The 18,677-nt window shown below is 40.2% G+C and overlaps 1 protein-coding gene across 13 annotated transcripts in view; it reads left to right on the forward strand.

Moving 5' to 3' along the window:
• FGGY (FGGY carbohydrate kinase domain containing) overlaps nt 1-14,552 on the forward strand; it is a 537,121-nt gene extending 522,569 nt beyond the window's left edge. For 7 of the 13 annotated variants that reach the window (XM_072649652.1, XM_072649644.1, XM_072649645.1 and 4 more), the window contains 2 exons: nt 6,583-6,644; nt 9,380-9,710. In XM_072649652.1, the coding sequence (XP_072505753.1) occupies nt 6,583-6,644; nt 9,380-9,695 (378 nt within the window). In that variant the 3' untranslated portion in view covers nt 9,696-9,710. Of the gene's footprint in view, nt 1-6,582; nt 6,645-9,379; nt 9,711-14,342 lie in introns of those variants that run through there. The other 6 variants (XM_072649657.1, XM_072649650.1, XM_072649654.1 and 3 more) reach the window with 2 other exon arrangements.
• Nucleotides 14,553-18,677: the final 4,125 nt, after the last annotated feature.

Here is an 18,677-nt window from a genome sequence, read left to right on the forward strand (position 1 = left end):
GTACAGGGATCACGCCTCCCTTACTTGTGAGTTCTGAAAGGAAAAGAAAAAAAAAACATATCCACAGCAATGAACATATGGAAGAAATCAACAAAGCCCTCTCCAGCTCCCCATAAGTAAATTCTGTCTTTGCCTAAGGTCATAAAGTAAACACAGATGCAGCAAAACCAATCACCAGATGGCACACGAGATCTGGAATTAAAGGTGAAGAAAGCTTTACATGATAATACAAAGATGCAAGTATTCAGCTGTTGAAGGGCCCCTTCCCACAAACCCCTCAGGAGTGGCTGCTGGGAGTCACTGAGTCCCCAACCATGGCAGCCTCCTGCTGAAAGGAGACTCCTTAAGGGGAAACACAGAAATGGCAACCTTGAAGACAATAAGACACGAGTACGCTCACCCTTGGAGAAGAGAATGATGGGTCATGAATCCAGAGGAGACCAGGGGAGGTGATGGAGTGAATGAATGATCCAATGACAGTTTCTGGGAAAAGATTCATACGAATAAGAACGTTTTTTTTATCTGTCAGTTAAGGTATAGGAAGTAGAACTCTAGGATTGGAGTCATGAAAACAGGTTCCTATTCTGCCTCAGGCATGTCACTTAACTGCTGTGGGCCTCAATTTCCTCACTTATAAATGTGATAATAATAGTACTTACTACAAAGGGTTGTTGTGAGGGATGAAAGAAGATATAAATATAAAAGGCTATGCAAATGTTAGCTATTTATAGACGAGGGGACTGAAACCCAGGGTCATTCTATTTCCAAGTGCTGGTGGCAAGGTTTGAACTTGGGCTACACACACACACACACACACACACACACACACACACACACACACACACACACTACCTGCTCTATCACTGAGCTGCCTTTAGGTATCTCAGTGCTACTCATGATGAGGATGAGAAGAGTCATCTCCCCATATTCTGTCCTTGCTCAGTCTATGTTTCTGATAAGTTTCTGATAAGTTTAGGGTGCCATATTTTAGAAGGGATATAGATAATATCAGGAATATCCGGGAAAGGGCAGCTAGAATTGTGAAGGATTCCAAATACTTGCCATATAAATCCTAGATGAAGAAACAAGAGATGCTTAGCCAAGAGAAGACAGAATTTAGTAAGGAAAGGATAGATGTCTTCAAGTATTCAAATGGCTTTTATGAAGAAGAAAAATTCAACCCAACATTTAGAGCTTAATAAATGCTTGCTGACTGACTATTAACTTGTTCCGCTTGGTCCCAGAGGACAGGACTAGAAGTGTGTAGAAGGAGAAGAGAGGTAAATTTGGCCTATTTAAGGTGGAAAAGTGCTTTGCATATACTATTCTCCTAGATTCCTAGATGCAACAGAAACATGCTTCCTACTAATCAGAGCTGTCATAGTACAAGGGGCTGCCTCAATGTATCCTGGGATCCCACTCACTGGACATCTTCAAGCAACGGTTGGGTGATATGCGTCTTTCTAGTGGAGCAGAAACGGAGCCTATGTATCTAGAGTCCAAATGAAAAACTTTCCACTAATACTTGTCCAACTGTTTTTTATATACCACTCAAACTCGTGACTGTCCTTGTATGGAAACCACTTCGGTAAGGCAGTTTAAAATGGTGGCTCATTGACCAGCAGGCCACCCTACCCCAACCTACCCAGCTCTCTACACAGCCCTTGGTGGCGGGGGGGGGGGGGGGGGGGGGGGGGTGCGCGGCGCGGGGACTCTTAGAATGTGGGCTTGAGCATTTTGTAAAAGATGAGAATCTGGCATCTGCCCTCCCCTCACAGAAGGACTTTTTCTTTTCCCCAAGAGGCTCTGATGGGGAAGCAGGGTGTTTACCAACTCAGAGCTCCCCCAGCCTTGAGACTGGGACAAAGAGTCCAGAGCCATGAATGTGGTCTTTGATTGGGATGACCACAGAGCCTCTATGTTCTTCCTCCCAAAGCCCCTCGCTAGCCTTTGAGAAGTGACGATCAAATGGGATCTTTCGGGGTATAATTATAGTATTGCCTTTGTGGAGAGAGAGAAAAGAAATGATTAAAATGCTATTTTACAAAATGCTTTGGTTTTTGTCGCTGTTGTTGTTTTAAAGCTCTCATTGTGTGGACAAGAAAGAAAGAAGTCCATCAGTGTGTGCATTGTGCCGTCTAGACACCCCAACAAAGAGGGTAGCGTGCTTCCATTGGGGCTCTCGCGGACAGAAGCATGAGTTTGGAGGCCAGCTTCAAAGAAAGCCTTTCTGAGGATGGACATATTAGAGGAGCCCTATATTTAGCCTTTTGTCAGCATTTCTGTAATCAATTCACTTAAGTGGTCGTAATTTCCAGCTTGCCCGCAGCCTGAGAGTTCCTGAAGTTGCTGTTAGAAGCAAATTGTTTGGACAAATTAGAAAAATCAGTTTAGTCCTTGCTGATGACAATATTGAAAATGTCACCGATATCTACATATTAAATTTCTATAGTGATAATGATTTGGTCTGGACCTGGGATTTCATTGGTATGGGGAACTCCCAGAAGACAAAATGTCTTCTACTAATACATGCCTGATGTTCTCTGTGACTTTGAATGTTAGAGAAGAGATCATTATTTCAGGGGGGTCAGGAATTTGGGTGGGAAAAATACATCTTTATATTAATATAATGGGTTTCTTTGGTAATTCTATTATTTTTTCTCATGCATTTTAAAAACCCAAATGAGAAAAGTCAAAATGACCCCTGTCTTCAAGGAGCTTACAATCTAACAGGTAAAGATAACACACAAAAGGAAAAGAAAATGGGTGTTGACTGAGGGTACCAACTAAGGCTGAAATAATGTGCTTTCCCTCCAGGTGAGGGGGTGATAGTGGCAGAGTGGCCTCCAAAGAGAACAGCTAATAGGAAATGAAACGTACAGAAAAGATGACAAGTTCATTGACTTGTTCAGGGTCACACAGCCAAGATGCACTTACAAGCCAGACTTGAACCCAGGGCTTCTCAGCTCTAACCTGGTCCCCTTTGGCAGTCTAGTGAAGCCTATGGACCCCTTCTAAGAACATTAGGTTCAAACATGTAAAATACAATATACAGGATTTTTAAGAAAACTCTATTAAAATAGTTATTAAATACACTTTTAAAAATAATTATATAAGGGACAACCAAGTGGTGCAGTGGATAGAGCACTGGCCCTGGAGTCTGGAGGACCTGAGTTCAAATCCAGACTCAGATACTTGATACTATCTGTGTGACCCTCGGCAAGTCACTTAACCTTAATTGTCTCACTAAAAAATAGTAAAAATGACTTCATGAAGCCCATGTAAAGAATCATATATTATGCAAAGGTTCCCTTCAGAGCCATCATCATTGTCAACTTTATTGGCATTTCTATAGATCTTTAACACTTGAAAATTGCTTTTCTAGCCAATGTCTCATTTAAGCCTCAAAAACCTGTGCCGAGTAGGTGCTCTGATCAGTGTCCTTTTACATCAAACTAAACTGAGACTCGGGAACATTAGGTGACTTACTTAGGATCCCTTGACTAATAAGTGTATGAGGCAGGATCCAAATCCAGACAATCTTGATTCCTCTTTATCTGTGCCACAGGCTAAGGACCTTGAGAGATCCCTGGCTTCTGGGAGAGGGGAAAAAGATGATGCTTCTGGGGAATTATGTAGATTACTTTGAGTCCTGGCATTTATTCTAGTGAAATGCCTTGAGGACAGGGACTGTTTTCATTTTTTAATTTGGCACAAAGCCCAGCAGGCAGTGGTTTGTTATTCTCTCTTATCATTCATGTCTGACTCTTCATGATCCCATTTGGGCTCTCCTTGAAAAGATACTGGAGTAGTTTGCTATTTCTTTCTCCAGCTCATTTTACAGATGAGGAAACTGAGGCCAACAGGGTGAAGTGATTTGTCCAGACTCACACAGTTAGTAAGTGTCTGATGTCAGATTTGAATTCAAGTCTTCCTGATTTGAGACGCAGCACTCTCTCTGCTGAACCACCTAGCTGCCCTATCAGTAAAATAATAGGATTCAAAATAAATACCCCCAAATCATCAGCATTTCATTTCCAAATAGTATAGAATTCTAAAGAATCAAGGTATCTTCTGATTAAATAATTATAAGAATATAATTTAAGTACGTGTCTCTGGGGCTCTCTGTGAATCTTTGAGACTGATCCCTAAACCTTCTATAATAGGCTTTTCTTTCCAGTATTCCTTGCCAGTATAGTGAGCAACGTAGTGAAATGTTACAAAATCATATCTCCAACTGTGCACTCTCTCCACATGTCTCCTTGTGTGGCTTTCTTGTGTTTTACAGTACCTTGTGATGTGATCTAAACCACGTTGGATTCTATTTCTGTCTTTGAGCATTCAATGTGTGTGTATGTGTGTGTGTGTGTGTGTGTGTGTGTGAGTGTGTGTGTGTGTGTGTGTGTGTTACACACAGGGCAGCTAGGTGTCACAGTACATAGAGCACCAGACCTAGAGTCAGGAAGACTCTTCCTGAGTTCAAATCTGGCCTTACACACCTCCTGGCTGTGTGACCCTGGTCAAGTCACTTTACCAAGTTTGCCTCAGTTTCTTCATCTTCATCAGCTGGAGAAGGAAATAGTAAAACCAGTGCAGCATCTCTGTCCAAAAAATCCCAAATGATTTGGGATGATGTCAGATACGAATGAAGAAGCAATAGTAAAAATATATCATACATACAGGTATATACACACACACATACACACTATATGGAAGTTACTTGTGAACAAAGATTTTTGGCTAACAAAAGGCAAATTCTGTTGATCTAACAGTTTAACCAGTTGCTTATAATAACAATAAAAATGTTTGGTCCAAACTTAAAATATCAACATAAAACTTGTTTCTTCTATTTTCAATAATTGATAATCAAGAGAAAACGATGGGGAAATCTCATATATAGTAACAATAAAATAAATACCTGGAGGTCAAGCTACTGAAATACCCTGAAGACGTATAAATACAATTGTAGTATGATCTTTACCTATTAAAGGTAGATAGGTATATTTACTACTCATGGTGATATAATAAAAATGACAATACTACCTAAAATAATTTGCATATTTAGTGCTCTACTGACCAAACTGCCTGGAGTACTTTACAAAACTAGATAAAATTATAACATAATTTATTTGGAAAAGAGATAAAAATGTCTGGGATCTGGAAGTAAAGGGGGGGGAGAGTAGGAACAATGTGGGGATTTCCAGAACTCAGATTTTATTATAAAACAATAATGATCAAGTCTATTTGGTATACTTTAAAAATAGAAAAATAGATCAACATAACATACTAGATAATCAAAAGTTGGAAACAACCACACTCAGTAACCCAGTGTTCAGTGAAGCTTAGTACATAAAGTACTTGTGGAAGAACACTTTAATTTGACAAAATCTTTTTAGCAATCTGGAAAGCAATTTGGCCAAATCCAAAAAAAAAAAGCTTGGGAGAGCATCTTATTCATGATTTAACCAGCATAATTAATATATTCTAAGTGAGTACTTAAATATAAAAGGGTATATCATTTTTTAAATTTGAGAAAAATGGATGGAGATATTGTTCCCAACTGGCTGGGGAGATCATTTTTAACTAAACAAAGGAGAGAGGCAATTACAAAAAACAAATGAAAATAATATGCGAAATTGAAAAGCATATATATGTATATATTTGTAATGAAGCTAGGACAAGTAAAGAAAGGGTAAATGGGTAAGAAATCTTCACATTTAATATTTCTAATCTGAGTCTCATATATAAGATGTGTAGGAAATTAAACCAAATATCCAAGGTCATAAGCCATTCCCCAGTAGAAAAATTATCTAGAACAGGAATTCTTGAACTTTTTGGTCACAGGACCCCTTTACAATCTTATATATAAATATATATATGTACACATTACCACAGTGGAAATTAAAGTATTTTCCTATTATGAAAATAGTTTTGACTTCATGAATCTCCCAAAAGGATCTTGGTGACCCCCTAGGGATCACTGCACCATGCATTGAAAACCACTTGTCTAGGATATGAACAAAAAGATCTCAAATTAAAAATTTTTATCAGCAACCACATGAAACATTGCTCCAAATCACTAATAATAAGCAAAATAGAAATGAAAGCTCTTCTAAGGTTTCATCTCACAATCAATCAGGGAAACATTTGTGAAGCACCTTCGATACCAGCCCCTGTAATATCTTACACACACAGAGTGAATTGGCAAAGATAACAGAATATGAGAATATTCAACGTTGCAGGGAGGGATATTGCGTGTGCTTTCAGACATGGCTCCTGTGTCAGCTGGTTTTGCTGAACTTTATTTTTCTTGTCTAACCTTTGTTACAGGGGAGGGGAGAGAGAAGAAGGTTTCTATTTTTTTTTTCAGACATGAATAAAATGTAAAAACAGAACCAACTTTTTAAAAATTGTAAGATTAAAAAATAAAGAGGTTGAAAACACAATAGATCAACTTAATTTTAAAAAAAATTTAAACCCAAATTCACACAAGTCAAAATGTTCTTATTTGCAAAATATCTTCCTCTGGTTATGATGGTTTGGAACAAAAACCCACTTCGTTCTGTGTTTATTCTTTAACAGGAGGCAATGGCAAGAATGGGAAAAGTTGGGAAAGTTGTGTTCCCCAGACCTGAAGAGAAGAGGTAAACAGTCATTTTTACATGTGTCTTGTGCTTAGGAATCAATATCCCTTCCAAGGTGGTCATACTGATTATTCAAAAAACATCGATTCAATACCTGTCTTGCACTGTGCCAGGCATAGGGAATCCTGCCTTTGGGGAGCTCCCAGTCTGGCTGAAGGCGGGGAATACAACATGCACACACACTTGTAGTACAAGATAAGGGCATGCTGGAACAAGAGAGAGAAGGTTTTATATATATATATATAAAACTTTATGTATTTCTTTATATATTTATGTATAATATATATTACTTTAGAAAAAAATTGAAGAAAGCAATTCCAGCTGAGGGGATTGGGGGAGGATTTGTAAAGGCTCTGGGGTGGGGAACGTAAACTGAGTGCCATTTTGAGAGGCAGAGATGAGTCGAGACATAGAGAGATCATTCAGGACATGGGAGAAATTGTTGATCCAAATATTCAGTTTCATGGAAAGAAGCCTGAATTTATATTTGGAGATTCAAATGATCATAGATTTAGAGCTGGAAGGGACATCAGAGGTCTTCTAGTCTAACCCCCTCTTTTGAAAAAATGAGGAAATTGATGCCCAAGATATATTAAGCAATTTGTCCCTAGTCACGAAGGTGGTAAGTTCTGAGGCAGGATTTGAACTCGGTTCTTTCTGACTCTAAGTCAAGTACTGTCATTTTGCTACTTTAATAATGTTAATAATAATAATAAACAGTTTTTACTTACATAGCCCTTTAAGGATTAAAGGCAATTTACACATCACTTCATTGGAGCTTCACAATGACCCTATGAGGGAGGTGCTATTTTTATCCCCTTTTTACAGCTAAGGAAAGGGAGGCGGACATGGTAAATTAGCATATTAGCTTGTAAGATGAAGACTTCCTGATTCCAAGTCCAGAACTCTATCCACTTTACTAAATGGTCTTCACCTCCTAGTACCTCAGGTTCCTTTTGTAAAACAAGGAGGTTGGACTTTTGGTTTTCAGTCATATTTGACTCTCCATGATACCATTTTGGGTTTTCTTGGCAAAGATACTAGAGTGGTTTGCCATTTCTTTCTCCAGCTCCTTTTGCAGATGAGGAAACTGAGGCAACCAGGGTTAAATGATTTGCCCAGGATCACACAGCCAATAAGTGTCTGAAGCCAGACTTGAACTCAAAAAGATGAGTCTTCCCGACTCCAGGCCTGGCCCTCTATGCGCTTTGGTACCACCGAACTGCCCTGAGATGACTTCTAAGGTCCCTCTCCTCTATAAATCAATAATTTCATGATTAGCATTATGTGTAGATTCCTGGGATCTGATCAATGAGTATTCACTGATGCAGGACCAAAGGAAAGAGTGAACACTCATCTTGTTGTTATCTGGTTGGTAACCAGAATTCTCCTATGAGCTGGCTGATTAACTTTACTTTGAAGCTGTAAGCCCAAGAATGTGTGTTAGGTCTGTGGTTATAGGAAAGTGTTTTAGATTTGGAATTAAAAACATGTTCAAAGTAAGCCTGGCACAGAAAGGAAAAACATTCAATTTTGTGACATCTGAGAATCAATCAAGAATCCTCTGAATCCTGGAGCCAAAAGGAATATTTAAGGTCTGCAGTTGCTATCCTATATGAAGCATGACTTCCCTTAATAGAAACACAGATGGAAGGTCATTGATACTTGAATACATCTGATCTTGGGGAACTCACTGCTTCCCAAGGATTGTACTGCATATGGGATAGCTCCATCAGGAAGCATCGTTCTGTATTATGTTCTCCTTCAAGGATGCTGATTACCAGGCTGGCAGGTACTAGATTTAGAAAAGGAAGCCTAGGTTCAAATCCCAGTTCTGATTCCTGCCAGTTGGAGCTCTAAGCAAGCTTTTTAACCCCTCAGGGCCTCCTTTTCCTCATCTGTAAAATGAGCATAAATGACAACTGCAAGGACAAGAAAAGGTAAGGAAAATGCTTTTCAAGCCTTAATGCCTCATGGAGAAGGGGAATTTCCTACAGGACCATGTGTCCGTATATATGCATAAAAGGGAATATTATATGCTATTATATATTATATTAACTGATATCAATATGTATATATATTTATATATGGATGTATTGATGTATGCACACATATGTGCCGTTTCATGATGCAATGCATAGACACCAGACCTGAGGTCAAGAAGACTTGAGTTTGAATACAGCCTCAGATACTTACTAGCTGTGTGACCCTGGGCAAGTTATTTAATTGCTGTTTGCCTCAGTCTCCCCTTCAATAAAAGTGGGGAAAATAACTGCATCTGCCTCCCAGGGTTGTTGTGAAATCAAGCGAGGTCATATTTATAAGTGCTTTGCAAACCTTAAGATACTAGTTCAGTGCTGGCTATTCCTTAGCCCTGTTGAACTCTAATGCATATTTAGAAAATGCTTTCAGGTGCGCAGAGCACTTGCCTCAAAGCATTCTTAGGAGGCCTGTCAGCCTAGAGTCAGAGAGAAGGGCCCTGGGAGCCCCAGAGCCTCAGCCCAGTTCATTATGTGCACAGGCGGGCTAAACCAGGTTGAGGATAACTGACAGATTTCCAACCTGTTGGTGAGTTGGGGGATGTCTAGCCCAAAGATAGGAAGACTTCTTCTGGTAGAATGGGTGGATGAGAACAATTTGTTCCAATGGCCGTGAAGGTGATTGAAGTAGGTGCTGTGGAGAGCTTAGAGCTTTGTCAGACATCAAAAATACCAAGGCCTTCCACTGCATCCTAGGCCATCGCCAATCATCCTGACTTTTGTCTTGCCCTGGACTTTGATGACTCTGGAAGAGAGCGGGAGGTTTATGGCTTTGTGCAGCTCTGCCTCACTTCAATTCGATTCACACACCAGTCAAGGCTTTACCCTAGAACTGATTCTTTTCAAAAACAAAGGATGGAAAACAAAAACAGGAGACAGAGCAAGAATTGTCACCATCCATCAGCAGATGAGGAAAGGGAAGCTCAGGGAGGGGAAAGAATTTACTCTTCTCAGAGGTAAGATTCCAACCCACACTTTCTCAGGCTGCTCCATATGGCTCCCCTCCCCATAGCCCACAATCCAGCCATCCTGGCCTTGTTACTGTCCTCTACACATGACATTCTGTCTCCTGTCCTGAGTCTATCTTTGTCCTGGTCATCCCCCTATGCATGGAATGTTCTCTCTCCTCATCTCGACCTGTTGGTAGCCAGACGTCAAGACGGAGTTCAAAGACCACATCTTCTTTATGAAGTTTTTCCTGATCCCACTCCCCAGCCACTGTTTCCTTCTTTCAAAAATTACTTTATATTTAGTATGGATAGCTATATATACACACACTAAATATATGTATACATATATATGTAATATGTGTAATATATATGTATATATGTTGACATGTTGGCATGTATTATGTGTACATATATGTGAGTGTGTATACATGTGTGGAGAGAGATACAAAAAGACACAGAGAGAGAAAGACAGAAATAGAGAGAGAGAGGGAACATTCCTAGGCTTTCTATACAAATTTACATCAATATCTATCTATATACATACATACACATACACACACATACACATTATTCCACCAATAGAAAAGAAACTCCTTGAGGGCAGGCTCTGCCTCACTGGTGTCTTTGTATCTCCAGAGCTTAGCACAATGTTGAGTGCAAAGCAGTTGATTAATAAAAGCTTTCTGATTAGTTGATTCTAGCCCACAGGTGATTGGGGCCTCATCCATCCCCATCTGGGAGCTTTTCCTCCTCTTCTAGTAGCTTCTTAAAGATGCAAAGAACAATGAGCAGCAAGAAATCCCAAGAGCCCTGGTTCTGGACTTGCAGGACTCCAAAAATATCATTCCTGACACTTATTTCCCATATGACTGTGGGCAAGTTGCATTACTTTCCTTGGCCATGGTTTCTTCCAACAGAAAATGAGGGGCTTTGATGAAATGGCTTCTGAGGCTCCTTCTAGAACTTTTATTTATTTATTTTATGTATTTAATATCTTGGATCCTTGGAGATAATTGTTAGCTTATCTGAATATTCAGTCAACCAATCAACAAACATCTATTTAGCATCTACCATGTGCCAGGCACTGTGCTTGGTGCTGGAGACACAGATCTTTGATTCTACACTATCTAACGCCCCCTTCATCTATGCTGTTCCATTATTCTGTAAATATCATTTAACAGGTCATAAAATTGCACAAGAAGGGTTGAGGCGCCATCTTCAGGCATGTTACATATCTTGCAAGGAAAGGAAAAGAACCACTTTTGAGTCATGAATAGATCTCTGTGGAGATTATCATCCTCTTCAGAGGGGACAGAAATAAGTTTAGAGGGGATTGATTGTGAGATAGAAAGGACTTTAGAGGCCCTTGACTCCAAAGCCCTCAGGTCACAACTAAAACTCAGGAAGAGAAGTGAATTGCCTATTTGACCCAAGAAGTAAGCATCAGGGACAGAATTTGAGCCACAGTCCTAGGCCTCAAGAGTCTCTGCTCTGACACACACACACACACACACACACACACACACACACACAAACACACACACACACACAAAATATTGAGTTTGGGAAAAAGCTTAGACTAGATGGGTTTTATTTGCTGATTAAAAATATAAGTAAATATCTGTCTTCTCAGTAGTGAGTAGTCTGTGGATCAGATATCTTCTTTAATACTCCAAAATATGTCATCAGTGCATGGTAAGGGTAAGGGAGACATAGTTAATGGCAGCATGCTACGGTGGATAGAACTTTGGAACTGGGATCCTGGAGTCTTCAAACCATATCTCTGACACTTAATGGCTAGGTGACCCTAAGGAAGTCATTCAATTTCTCTGTGCCTCAATTTCCTCATCAGGGAGAATGACTTCTATGATCCCTTCCAGCTTACAATCCTATGTGAAAGGACTTAGAGATTGTTGAAAAGTTGGTGACAGATATACTTCAGTTAAACTGTTAGTCCATCAAAAGCTGTGTGTGGTTCCACCAAGTATCAGATGCCAAATTAATGCAGTCAGTATGCTTGTCTTCTTCCTAGAAATCCCGAGAGCATTAAAGACCAGTTGGCTTTTGTTCATGGAAGAGGCATCTCTCCTCCAAAGCCTAGTTCTCTTGACTCCCAGTCCAGTACTTTGACATCTCATCATTTGACAAGTTTCAAACCATTTGTTTACGTTCTGTCTACACTTGACCTTTCAGGCCAAGAACCATCCTTTTGCCATATGAATCTGACCAGCTTTGTACTCAGAACACAGAAATATACTCCACTTTGGATATGTGTCCTTAGCCACCATGACTTCTAAATTCCCCTAGCTGTTATCAAGCCCGAACCTGGCTTTAATTCTGAACCTGAATTCAATGACCTGAATTCAATACTGCTTGTTGCCTACCTGCCCCATTCTCATAAACTAGGCTCTCTGACTGTACATCTAATTAATCATTTCAGTTATTTTCTGAAACTCATATTCTCATTTTATTTCAGAAAAAATACATTCTAAGACTTTTCTTATTAGATAATTGTTAATTTTCTCAAAAAATTTTTCTCTGATTTTATCTGTATGAGTTTTAAGTCTTTGAGTCTAGAAATAGAAATTATACAGTATTAACACCTTTTAAAAATATTTCAATCTTAAAATATACATTAAAGTATTATAGTTAAGTGTTTTAGTTAAAGTGTATAGGGATAGAGACTGTGCCTAGGATTTCATTAGTACAGGAAACTTCCAGATGAGGAAATTCCCTCTGCTAATCCAGATCAGCAAAATAGCCACAGTTTAGAGTCTTAAAGAATTACCTGGAGAATTAGGAAGTCCAGTGACTTACCTAGGAACACACAGTCAGTATGTGGCAGAGGAGGCTTCAAAGCCAGCTAACTTTCTACCTGAGACTGTCCTAGGGATCATGACAACAGACAAATAAAATGACAAACCAATAGAGTTCTTGCATTTTGAAATGTTATGTTATTACATGTAATATTGGGAGAGATACCCAGGTCTCCTTGTCTCCACCTCCTAGATCTCTGGGCTTATTTCAAAGCTCAGTGAAAGTGCTGCCTTCCGCCTTTCCCAGACTTCCTCCATCTCAGAGCTTTCCCTCTGAGATGACCTCCAGTTTACCCTGTACATGTCTTGTTTGTACAGAGCTGTTTGCATATAGTCTTCCCCCATTATAATATGAGCCCCTTAAGGACAGGCCATCTATTGTCTTTCTTTGTATCAAAGTGCCCAATACATAGTAGGAGCTTCCTAGATGCTTGTTGAATGTCTGATATGGTGTAGAGGATGTAAAACCAGCTTTGGAGTCAGGAAGATTTTTATTATCCTCTTACTATTTGCCAGGCACTGTGCTAAGTCCTGAAGATACAAAGAAAGACAAAAAGACAGTCCCACGGAGCTCACAGTCTAATGGAGAAAGACCACATGCAAACAACTCTGGACAAATAAGAATATGCAGATAATTGAGGTGGGGGATCAACAAAACTGTTGCACTAGAATTAGGAGGAATCAAGACATGCTTCTTGTGGAAGGTCTTAATTTCCTTGCCCAGTGGGACAAGTCTCTTGATTCTCAAAGAAAAACTCAATCTCTGGCTGTCTCTGTTGAGCTGGAAAGGCCTGGTGACTTCGTCTGGTGTCCTTAACCCAGCCCTAACTAAAAAAAGTTATGATCCCATGGATGTTGTGTGAAGATAGTTTTGGCCATAACAAATTTCAAATACCATCTACGAAGGCTTAGGTAGATGCTATCTGTATCCATGGAGGGACTACTCCACTCCTGAACTCATAGATCCTTGAAGTATTATCTTACTCATGCCTCCTCTTTATCCTCACCACCTTCCTCTGGATTGACTGCCATTGGCCAATGTTCCTCCTAAAATATGGTGCTCAGGACTAGAAATATTCTAACCTCTCATTTTGTGAAGACAAAAAGTATCTGAGGTACTGAGAAAAGGAGACAGCATGGGCAAGAGGAAAGTCAGAGAATTCAGTGTAAAATCCTGATTCTGCTACTTACAACCTGGGTGACCTTGGACAAGTCAATTCCCATCTCTGGGTCTTAGTTTCCATGTCTGTAAAATGCATGGAGTTAGGCTAGATGATCTTGAAGGTTTCTTCCAACTCTAAATCTCAAATAAAGGGAATAAAAATAACATTAAAATATAAATCACAGTTGAGATGGGAAATGGCTCCTTCCATATGGGACTATTTATTGATTCAGTCCCCAAAGACCCTTAATAAATGCTTTGTCTGTTTATCTGAATATGGAGGACTCATCATGTGTCTGTCAGCAGAGGCACTGTGCTTGACCAAGGCCTCATTACCCTCTTCCCCCACTTACAATGGAAGAAATAACAAAAGGGCACCTAGGTGATGCCATGGATAGAGTAGGACTACACCTGGAGTAGGGAAGATCTGAGTTCGAATTAACTCTCAGTTACTGGATGGGTAACCCTGGGCACATTTCTAAACCTCTTCCTGCCTCAGTTTTACTCATCTGTAAAATGGGGATAATAATGGCACCTACCTCCCAGTGTTATGATGAGACTCAAAGAAGTTATCATTTGGAAAGCACTTTGCAAACCTTAAAAGTGTTATGTAGGTGCAATATATTTTTTTAAGGATCAAAGAGATTTTATATTTTCTTGAGCATAAGCAGCATGTGAAATGTTGTATTGAGGACTCATCTGATTTATCAAATTCACTTTTTTCAATACAGATTTTATGACAAAAAGTACAAAGTATTCTTGAAGCTTGTTGAGCACCAGAAAGAATACGCAGCCATCATGAATGAAGACATCTGAGCCATGCTCGGTTTGTCCAGAAAGGCTCTGTTCTGGGCCCTGGTCATTCCCTCTACTTGTGTAACTTGAAATGGGCTAAGACCACTCCTCTGTCATCTTGAATAAAGAAACCTGAGATGTGGAAAGCTGGAAATGGAATCTTCCATTTAAAAGTCCTCAGCAGTCCTCCTCTCGCTGGGTATGGGTTAGATGAGGTGGCCACTGAGGCTCCTCCACCTCTGCAAATCTCTGATTTGGTCATGGGTGATGATTTTATACAAAGCATTTCATCCATGTCCAAAGGCCCAGAGGGCTCAGGAATGAAAAGCAATTCTTTCAGATAAATCAAGCAGTTGGGCACAAAGGGCTGGCTTGGGTTTTTCATGACTAATGACCATTTCATTGGATGTCATAAGATTTATTCAAATGACCTAGAGATGTCATGACACCATCCATTGGGTCTCAGTGGAGGTATTAATTTCCCTAAATCTATCAGATCTAATTTAACTTTACTATAGCAACAATTATAGTAGTAGCAGCAGTAGCAGGAAAGATAATTTAAGAAATATTGGACTACCTGAAAACCATGATCAAAAAAGAGCCTAAACATCAGCAGCAGCAGCAGCAGCAGCAGCAGCAGCAGCAGCAGCAGCAGCAGTAGTAATAGTAGTATAGTAGTGATAGTAGTATTGCTGCAAAGGCAGCAATAGGTGAGTCTTCCTAACTCCAAGCCCAGCACTCTATCCAGAGACAGAAAAGAAGAAAGAGAAGAAAGAAGAGGAAAAAGAGAATTAGGAGGAAAAGAAAAAAGAAAGGGAGAGAAGGAAGAAGGAAGGAAGGAAAGACAAAAATTAAAAGAAGGAAATACAATGTCAAATTTATCTTTTTTAAATATACCTGCTGTATTCAGGGAACTGAGCTAAGTGGATGTTGGGGAAGGTGAGGCACAATACAGTTCCCGTATTCATAGATCCTGCAGCTTTATAAAGTGATTAGAGACTAAAATGAAATATACAGTATATAGTATGGTCGTGATGAGAACATTGAGGAATGACAAAACAAGGTGTTATGTGCAACCCACTGGAGTGATCAAGGTTGTGAAGTTTGTCCTTCATTTTCAAAGAGGACCATGACATCAGACAAATGATGACATGACTTGCAGTTGACTTTGATTTGAGTGTGCAAGGTCACCAGCCTCACTTTCTCCTCCCATGCCATCTGGGTCCAATGGCCAGATATCCATCAGGATGACTGAAAATGATCCAGGATGCAGTGGGAGACCTTGGGGACCCTGGCCCTTTTAAACTAAGGTCTTTTCAGGTTCTCACTTTGAGTGAGATAATGCCTATTCAGTGAATAGCCTTCTTTAAGCAGTGAGTCAAGGGATGGCCCCTTTTATCAAAAAGAAAAGGAAAAAAATCCAACTGGGAGGGGAAGACCTTCAGAGTTGCTGGCCAAAAGAGAATCAGGTACTATTTACATTCACTCAATGATCCAGGAGAGCTTCCAGGAAGAGCCGATTTTTCAAAGGCTAGATAAGATTTCATCAGGCAGAGAGGGGGACGCTCTTGAGCACTGGGTTCAGAGCAGCCCAGGACACAGAGGCCAGGGACTCAAAATTTCTCCAGTTTGGCTGGAGGGTTAAGTGCATAGAAAGAAATAAGAGTTAAGGTTGAAAAAATAGAACCATATGAGGTGGAAAGCCTTGGGTGCCACCCTAAGAAGGATGAATTCAATTTAGGAATTGTCAACCATTGCTAAGTCCACTCTTAGAAAGACAAACCAAATTAGACTACGTATGAGTTTTTATTTCTCTCAAGGCTTGTAGAACATGTATATAGAGATACTCATGGGAGCTCGTGGTAAGACAATGAGCCCAAGGACAGACAGACAAAGTAGACCTTACATCTGCAGAGCAATTTCCTTTTACCCCTCTCTCCCTTCCTGGCTCAGGATGCCTTTGTCAGCCAAAATTAGTCTCCATATATGTTAATCTTGATATGAGAAAGTAATTTCTTAATCAGATAGGTTACAAACACAATAAGATAGGAGAATGTGAAGATGTCAATTGAAATTATGGATCCAGGATGTCTGTGTTTCCCCTACATATCATATGTCCATAAAATACCAATATAAAAAAGTCCCACTATTCAAGATAATGTCTTGGTGGTCATAAGCAGAAGAATGCTCCTGGTCAGTTGTCTCAGTTCTTGGGGGTTCAAAATTGTATGGGGAGAGGTCTACAAAATCAATCTGGATTGATTGAAAGTTTCTGAGCAGAGAAATGAAATGAAAGAATGAGGGAGGGAAGAAGGGAAAAGAGCAAAAGAGAGAAGGGAAAGGGAAACTTTTAAGAAGATTTAGTCAAGAAAGTGTAGTGTGTTATATCAGTGAGCTGTCTGGGAAGGAGGGGCAAGGGAAACCACGTATATTAAGTATATCATGTTGTCTCTTAGTTTTCCCTTTCCTCCCCTGCTTTCATTCCTTTTTCTTCCCTCCTTCTCTCCCTTTTCTTCCCTCCCTCTCTCAAGTAGGCACTGATTCTTTAAATCCAGAGCAAAGCCTCAGCTCTGTTAACAGATGAGTAAGAGGAAGAAAAAGCCGAAGAAGAAGGGACTTGGTTTGGGGGCTGGAGGGAGAAAAGAGGGCAGCAGGAAGGGAGTGATAACCTTCTAAGGGCCACCCTGTTGAGGGGGATTAGATGGGCTCCCCTTGGCCCTGGAGAGTCGAGCTAGGAACAATGGTGGGGGATTTCAGCTTAAAGCATGAAAGAATTTCCCCACAATAAGAACTCTTCCAAGTTGGAATGAGACACCCAGAGAGGTGATGGTTTCTGTCATTGAGGGGCTCCCGTACACCTGGATGAACACTAGCTGGGCATACTTTAGAGTGAATTCTTGGTCAGTTACCAGCTGTAAGAGAGCCTCTGGGAGTCCTTCCAACTCTGAGATTCTGTGATTCCATCCCAATTAATCTGATCTTTTGTTTACCAAAGAGGTTGAATTTTATAAACAGTTATTGGAGAGGAGAGCCAGAAACATCTCTTCTGATTCTGGAAGAGTCATTCCTTCAGTTAATATGTACTCATTAAGCTCCTACTATGTGCCCAGCAATGTACTAAAAGATGGGGATACAAAGAAAGGTAAAAATGAGCTCTGATCTCCAAGAGCTCACAGTCTAAGGGAAGAAGGAGATAATCCAGAGGAATACATCCTAAATCAGGCCAGAATGAAAAACTGGACCTGATGGAGGGGAACCAAGACAGGGTGCTTGTCATAGATAAATGAGGCTATCTTTTGTGTGGCGAGGACACCCACTGGACCTGAGTGAAAAAAATATAGAAAACCTTAAATGATCTAGAGACATACCGCCCCTGGAAGGTCATAAGGATTGTAAAGGTCCCTGGGGGAAGGCCAAAGTCCATGGAAAAGGTAAATGAATTTCTTAACTTGGGGTATAAATAAAGCATGTTTACACTTAATGACTTGTGAGACTAAATGCTTATAAGGGGGTGTTAACAACCATCCTTTTGGAAGTCCCAAATTCTGATGCTTCTAGGTGGTGGGAGAAGTGTGGCAAATGAGCTAGAACACAGAAGCTAGAGGTCCCCAAAGTGGCTATGCCTTCTATTAATTTAGAATGGGGTCACAAAGATTCAGACTTGACTGAAAAAGACTCAACCACAACAACACATTTTACCAAGGTCACATAGGTGTTAAGTAGCAAAACTACAGTTCAGACCAGGACCTCAGACTCCAAATCCAGCATTCCTTCCAGCACCGCACCAAGCTGCTTTTCATGGCAAGTGAGATTCTTTTTTAAGGATTGACTTTTTACCTGCACCCAGTTAATGTCATCCTAGAAGGCCTAGGTAAGTCAAGTGAATTCATCAAAAAGTATAATCTGGTGGTGAAGATATTCTTAAGCAATTTGAGAGGATTAAAGCTCTTTATTCATTGGGTAAAGGCAGATGACTGCCCACAGGAAATTCCTTGTGATGGGCTAAGATGGAGTCTGATGACCTCTGGGCCAGTTTCCAAAATAGCAAGCCAGGTTGAAGTCAGACTGCCCAGTCTAATGATGAAGGATCCCCAGCCAAGACCCTTGAGAAGAAATCAATTCTGGGAAAGAGTTTCTCTCATTATCTCTTTTCTCACCTCTTTCTGGGCAATGTCATAAGTTTTGAAGATTCAGAGGGTCTCTTTGGATGTTCCACTGGAAATCAGCATCAGTAGCAGAGTCCATTGGAATCTATAGCAGTAACTAGGGAG

Source organism: Notamacropus eugenii, chromosome 2 (genome assembly GCF_028372415.1).
Source record: "Notamacropus eugenii isolate mMacEug1 chromosome 2, mMacEug1.pri_v2, whole genome shotgun sequence".
NCBI classification, from domain to species: domain Eukaryota; kingdom Metazoa; phylum Chordata; class Mammalia; order Diprotodontia; family Macropodidae; genus Notamacropus; species Notamacropus eugenii.